Source organism: Megalops cyprinoides, chromosome 1 (genome assembly GCF_013368585.1).
Source record: "Megalops cyprinoides isolate fMegCyp1 chromosome 1, fMegCyp1.pri, whole genome shotgun sequence".
NCBI lineage: Eukaryota > Metazoa > Chordata > Actinopteri > Elopiformes > Megalopidae > Megalops > Megalops cyprinoides.
Window position 1 is genome coordinate 20,159,844 of NC_050583.1, and position 6,980 is coordinate 20,166,823.

At 38.4% G+C, this 6,980-nt stretch overlaps 1 protein-coding gene across 2 annotated transcripts; it reads right to left on the reverse strand.

Moving 5' to 3' along the window:
• Nucleotides 1-731: 731 nt before the first annotated feature.
• LOC118777644 (pepsin A-like) lies at nucleotides 732-4,356 on the reverse strand. Of its 2 annotated transcripts, none has more exons than XM_036528753.1 (9): nucleotides 4,301-4,356; nucleotides 3,322-3,472; nucleotides 3,046-3,163; nucleotides 2,756-2,874; nucleotides 2,318-2,514; nucleotides 1,950-2,066; nucleotides 1,422-1,563; nucleotides 981-1,079; nucleotides 732-869 (listed from the first exon to the last, which is right to left on the reverse strand). In XM_036528753.1, exons 1-9 carry the CDS (start codon nucleotides 4,354-4,356, stop codon nucleotides 732-734), a joined length of 1,137 nt encoding a protein of 378 aa, XP_036384646.1. The 2 variants fall into 2 exon arrangements, with proteins under 2 accessions (XP_036384646.1, XP_036384652.1); XM_036528759.1 differs by having other exon boundaries at nucleotides 732-855; nucleotides 970-1,079.
• Between the last annotated feature and the right edge of the window lie 2,624 nt (nucleotides 4,357-6,980).

Consider the following 6,980-nt stretch of genomic DNA (forward strand, 5'->3'; position numbering starts at 1 on the left):
ATTTCACACCATCACTCTTGTTTAATTGACTCCTGTGCTATCTCTGCTTCTCCAGTCAATCATTATTGTGACAAAATCTGCAAAAACTTTGTATGATTCATTATTTCATTGTTTTATATTTTAAGTAAGTTTGTTGTTTTCTTGGTTACAGTTGGGGACATTTTGTGTGAATATTTTTTACCTTGAGATCTGTAATATTACATTTTAGGCTGTAGTTGATAATGTACTGAAATTTACATGAAATTTGTGTTTATCTTATTGCATATAAGTCTCCAATGTAAGAGCATATGCCCTGATATCTTGAGATTTCAGACCTTAAAACATTCCCCAAAAACCAGCAGGCAATATGAGGGGGGATGCTATCCTGCTTGTTAGCAAAATGACCAAAATGCATGCCCCTTGTTAACCTGCCATCCCCCCTCTCCATCCCCTAGTTAGTAGCAGAGAGAATGCTGTGTGTGCATCTGCCATTCTCCCTGTTAAAAATTTAAAAATCACCCACTGCCAAAAACAAAGACCAACAGACCACACATATTGCCAGAATTGTTTTTATTTGGTTCTATTGAACTGATACTACGTGATATACATATGCAGCTCATATCGTGTACACGTGCACACAGCAGCAGATGTCACTCTTTCAGCAAAAACAATCCTGTTGAAGGACAAGCTGCAGCCTCCTGTAGGATGTTACAGTGGGGTATGCTACTGTGCTGGTACAGTAGTGAGATACATTACACAGCCTTGGCCAGACCCACCAAGTTCTGGGCTCTGTCGAAGATGGAGTAGTACTGTCTGATGAAGACATCACCCAGGATCCACAGGTTGGAGCCGCCATTGCCGAACCCAGTGCGGCAACCATAATATTGGGACTGAGAAAGTTAAGGGGGGGGGGGGGGGGGTTGTGTCAGGTATGCTGGACTCAAGAGTCTGTTTATTTAGCAAGAAATAATAGCATTATCATTATCTAGCATTAAATTTACCTGGCGGACGTAGTCACTTGCAGAGATGGTGAAGGCATGTCCATGGATGTTGAAGGTCACATCAGGCATGCTGTTGATGGAGTTGCAGTTCACCCTGGCCTGAGATATGGAAAGAATTTCTCTAAGCTAAACCCTGGTTTTATGGGATTTTAATAGGTCTGTGATTTCCCCTAGCTTGGCGGTTTCTGTGAATGCTCAGCGCTTCTTGTGATTAGTGTGACGTTTCTGATATTACACGTCTGTGTGTTAGCACCCCAAGAGTTGTGGCAGACATAAAACTCACATTTTCCTTATGATTGTCAAACACAGCAGATGTATTTATGACCCTGTGATTAACAGTTGCCTCATATTTCTTGGAGCCTCACACCACATAGATCAACTGGATTATTGTACTTGAGTTCATTACGCCAGGATGCAAAGAGAGAATTTTAATAAACTCACATCGCCATTGTATACAGAAGCTCCAACCCCTTGGTTGATGTTACTGATGTCATTGTTGGGACCAACAATCAGAGACGTGCCAGTATCCACAATAGCCTGACAACCACCATTGCAAGCCACGGTATTTCCATTGATAGTAACACTGCAAAGAGAAAACACATTGGTCATTTGTAGATTATATGAAATGTAATCATTACTATCAAAGTATTCATAAATCCACAACAGTTTTGATATATTTTGTCAGAACATTGGAAGAGAATATATATATATTTATATATTTCTTTAAATATATATATATATATATATATATATATATATATATGTGTGTGTGTGTGTGTGTGTGTATCTTATTGTGGAACAAAAATTTAAAGTGCAAAAGCAGAATTATTTGTATAAAACTTCTAACATAGAAGTATATATTCTTTATAGTATTTTTAAAATTGTTCATTCCTCTAGATGACTTTTTACTTGTCATTTCAGAGGTCAACAGTGAGCAATGGAAGACACATAGTTGCACCCCATGTGTACCTGTCCATGGTGATCTGCCAATAGGTCTCAGAAGACAGAGGGATCCAGACAATGCTCCCAGTGTAGTAGGAAGGGTCAATCCCACCAAAGGTCACCACACTGCCACTCTGGGAATTGCTTAGGAAAGAAGACAACCACTAGGTATACTTCAATTGTATAATGAAGCAGCATTCTCTTTCACACATAACTCCAGTCCTACAAGTATTCTAGGTATATTACAGGAAAGGGCATTTTTTCCTGATCTAAGTGAATGCCATTCTCAGAAAATTAGAGCTGTATATTTGTTTAAGCTTAAATAAAATTCCCAATACTGTTCATTATTTCATTGTTCGGGAGTTTATCATGCAACTTGTGCCAGAAATACTTACCTGGTGAGATAGACAGAGAAGAGGTCCTGAGACACCAGTCCCTGCTTCCACATGTTGTCAAACACAGGGGTGGCTCCAGAGGAAGAGATGCTGGGGAAGGCCAGACCCAGGATACCATCAGCTGCCATGTGGGCCATGAAGGGGGCCTCAGACTGGCTCAGACCAAAGATCTGGTTGGTGTCTACGATGCCACCCACCTTGAAAGGGGAAACTCAGTTTAATGTAAACGGAAGAGTTTCTATATTTTCTGGAGGAGTACCAATCTGCTGTCTTAGAACTTTGGAGAGCTGATGCAGTTTTCCCTTTTGAAGCTGAGATGATGTACAGTGTAAATGATGATTGCAACTTACACCTGCAGTAATAATATGAAGCAGTAATGCTACAATAATATCACCTCTAAAAAGGTTTGCAGATTTATTCTGACACTTGACTCCACACCTGAACAGTGTCGTATGCCAGAAAACCGGTCATGCTGCCAGTCCCATACTGGATGGAGAGGGGGCGGCCAGCATACCGGTAGGTGGAGGATTGAGAAGGCACGAACTTCCTGTGGTTGTCTGAAAACAAGCAACATACAAAGAAAACAAGCGGTTGGAGGTTTGAACAGTGCAACGCTCTATATATGTTCTATGTATATATGCACTTCAATATATGTGTTTTTTTTTCCTTTCCAATTGAAGTCGTAGTACAGGATGAACTACTGCATATGGCTTTTGTATCCTACGCACTGCAGGCGGCGCTGTTGCAGTAGACGGAGGGCACCCACAGGTTGGAGGAGCCAGTGTCAAAAATGACTCTGAAGGACTGTGGGGGGGTGCCGATGGAGATGACACCATAGTAAGACAGCTGCATTGGAGAAGGAATAATTTGCAGGTTTAGAAATTGAGCAATACACTGTATCAGTGCAAGCACGGCATCTACAATATTGTTTTTCACTGAAACATTGTCTTGTATATTTTTGTTAAATTTTTACTTGGTAACAACACATATCTAAATGAGCTTACATCTGCATCGTTAGTCATCTGCTCACTGCCGACAGCGAAGCTGGGGTCAAACTTGACCATGGGATTGTATGGGTATTTGCGCCTGTACTCCTCCCACAGGCCCTGCTCCTCCAAGGTCTCTCTGGCAGTCTTCCCCTTGATCAGAGGGACCCTGAAGCAAAAGGGCAGAAGAATCTTGTATTGTCCAGCAGGTAGCCAATGGAATCAATACTCATTCATTTGAATGTTCTCATTTTACATTACATTATTGGCATTTAGCAGACACTCTTATCCAGAGTGACTTACAATGTTATCCATTTGTACAGCTGGATATTGTACTGAGGCAGTTGTGGGTTAAGTACCTTGCCCCAGGGTACAGCAGCAGTGCCCCAGTGGGGAATTGAGCTGGCAACCTTTCAGTCACAAGTTCTGCTCCTTAACCACTATGCTACACCGCTGCTCCTAATTTTCTGAAAAAAAAAAACCCTCCCAAAACAGAATGTGTGGAGCCTTGTGGATCTATTATGCTGTCCTCACCCCAGCTACATTTTGAATTTTAATGGCAAGCTTACATTTGTCTGGCTTTAACTGAAATGTACACGCACAGTGGTTTAATCAAGGCTTTCGAATATGGTTACAGATTCTAACATCCAAAAGATTTGGAGCCACACCATTGTGAGATTGAGAGACTAAAATACAAGGTTGTGGAAGAAGCAGAATGTTGACCAATTACAGCACTCACACAAAGGTAAACTGACTACACCTGTCCTTGAGTCACTTCCACTTAATCCAGAAAATAAAATCTGGAAGCTGTGAACCTCTGTACTGTCACAGTGTACTCACACAGATATTGGAGCGCATTTTCCCTGTTGTATTACCTGCTTTTTTGAGATACAGTCATTCATGAAGTCAACAGCACAAAAGAAGTCACTTTGCAAGCACAATTTGTTCACTCTGCAATCTCTGAAGAAAAATGTACTGAAGCAAAATGATGACTTACTTGTGTAGGCACTCAGAGAGCGCCACCATGGCACACAGAAAGATGGCCCACTTCATTGTGTCTGGTCTGTTTTCTTGTGTTGGACTCTGAAGCTGAGTGACCTGGCGTGGAGAGACAGACCACTTTTATACAGGTGGACTACATCTTTACCGCCCTCTCTCTATCATTGTGATAAGGGAACACAGAAACCTTCAAACAAGGTATGATAAGAAATGGAATAATAATAAAGATGGATGTCCTTTTTGAACAATGTCAAATAGATATTTAACCTGGAAAAGCAAATACCAAGCTATAGTTGTGTTCTTTCCATACGTGCTAACTTGGAAGTACTATGTAATACAACTCACAGCCGCCTGCAGTCTGATGACTATCCTCATAAATTCAAATCAAATGCGGTGCACTGTGTTTACAGATATATAATAATCATACTTTCTAACTGTTCAGAACATTTTTTTTTTCTAAATCCCAACCAATTAATAAATGTATTCAGTTACATGTAGATGGGATACTTCAGTTACAATGGACTGGTGTTTTAAATAACTGCTTTTCTATACAAATCAAACTTAAGATTGCAAGAGGACTGAGGAGGTTTCAACCCACTGAAATCTTTGATGGTGACAGAGACAGAAAAACTACTAAATCCTCAAGGGCATTTCCATAAGAGAACATTAAAAGTTAGGTTGATATGAAGCTCTTATTAGCATCAGCTGAAATGAACTCATTGAAAGACATGTTCAAGGTTGGATAGTTGAAAGTGGGAAGTTATCCCAGTTTCTGTGTAGTGAAGCAACACTATTATAGGTTCTTTACCCCCAAACCATTCCTGCTCAGTGTCAGATCGACAGGGAAGTGAACTTCAATTTAAATATAAGTTCAAAGCAAAAAATCTGATCATCTTATTCCTTTTTTAAATCAATAAAGCTGATTTCAAGTACAGATATTTTATAAAGAAAATATTTTAATTAAGCATTCCCTAGTTCATGAAAAACACACACTTTATAAACCAAAACAATATCCAAACCAGAGAAACAGGTATTCAGAGAAACAGGATTAGAATACAGTTTTGGCTCTCTCACCTTCACAGACAGCTGCCAAGACAATGGGGAACTCAGACTGTCTATTCATTTTATAAAGAAATGTCCTTTTGTGATTGCATTTTGAGTAAATGTGCAATTTTGATTGTAAATATTGGCATATTTGTATTGAAAGCAGTTTACCCAAACCCCAATTAAGTGATTTTTAATTTTATTGCATATTAGTCCCGAAAGAAAATGCAGGAGGAAAATATCAGAATAAAGAGAATTAAAGACAATGTCCATCAAGGAGTTCTGGGAAGAAGAGGATTACTGTGGGAGATGTTTGAAAGAGGTCAACATGTCTAGGCGCAGGCTGGATCAAACATTCTACTGATCTCTCGCACCGTTGACCATATGAACACTAGTTGCTCACTTGTTAGCATTACAAGGACAAAATAATTTCTTAGATGTACATTGTTGCTGTTGTCGTAATTGCTGAAATACACATTGTACAAGCTGACAGACCTATATCAGGTTACATATAGGAGGTTTATAAACCTATAAACAGCTACATTCAACATTTGTATCAAAAGTGTAACATCAATACTGTACAATACTGTGCTAAAGGTAAGGTCCTGAAGGTCCTAAATCATACCACTGTAAATGAAATTACAATGTTCAACACTGTGCTTGTTGTTGCACAGTAACAGTAGGCCTATACTAATGTTGAGCTGTTTTATTTTTACTTGATTGCATAAGTTGTCAGGCGCTGTAAGAAATGAAATAAAACATTGGTATACTCTTTTAAAAATACACACATAACCTAAACTGCATCAACCCTAACCCTAACCCTATTGTATAAAACTCCTCAGCTAAGCCAAAATATCAAAATGTCACATACACTGGTGTATGTAAACACGCATTAGCCATCTATCTTCCAAATTATATCTCAAGTCAAACATATCCTATCACACTATCGGAAACCAGAGTAATTTGTGCCTATATTAAGAGATTAAATGTTCTTGGTTGTTTATTTAAACCAATGATAAAACATGTTGTAATGTATGCAGGAGTAGAGATGTCTTTCCACACCCTGTTTGCTGAGCACTTTGGCTTGTGTGGTTATAAGAGGAGCATTTTATTTTATTTTATCAACAAATACATACGACCGCGGGTCTGAAAGGGAAAAGAACTTGAGAAAGGACACATTTGTTTAACTATGAAAATTAAGGAACTCTTTTAATTTGAAATGTATTTCATTTTGAAATGTGAAAGTCACTTTTAATTTTAAATTTCATAACCTAATTTAATATATCCTTTTGTTGATTTTAGTTCCATTTTTATTCCTTAATAATTTAACTCTTAAATTCTTAATCAGAACATGTAAATATTTAAATGAGCTAATTATTATAGTATTTATTTTGCCAGGTATAATCAGTATTTTTCTGAATTGTATTATTTTCCTTCAGTGACGTCTGGAAAAGATCTTACAGAATCAGTCCATGAAGGTTACATATCACAAATCCAACACACATGTATGCTTGAGCCATTAGGCCATGTCCTTTCTTTATTCCAACAGTGATGAAGGTTAATTTTAGCAAAGATTACAAATTGTGAGCATAATATATACACTACACTACATATTTATTGTGTGTGTGTGTGTG

Excerpts from the sequence above, each read along its gene's own strand:
- LOC118777644 (XM_036528753.1), bottom strand. The coding sequence starts at position 4,356 with ATGAAGTGGGCCATCTTTCTGTGTGCCATGGTGGCGCTCTCTGAGTGC. Across the intron at positions 2,515-2,755 it reads TGGCATACGACACTGTTCAG|GTGGGTGGCATCGTAGACAC; the intron begins GTGTGGAGTCAA and ends TCCCCTTTCAAG. Across the intron at positions 870-980 it reads CAAGTGACTACGTCCGCCAG|TCCCAATATTATGGTTGCCG; the intron begins GTAAATTTAATG and ends TAACTTTCTCAG.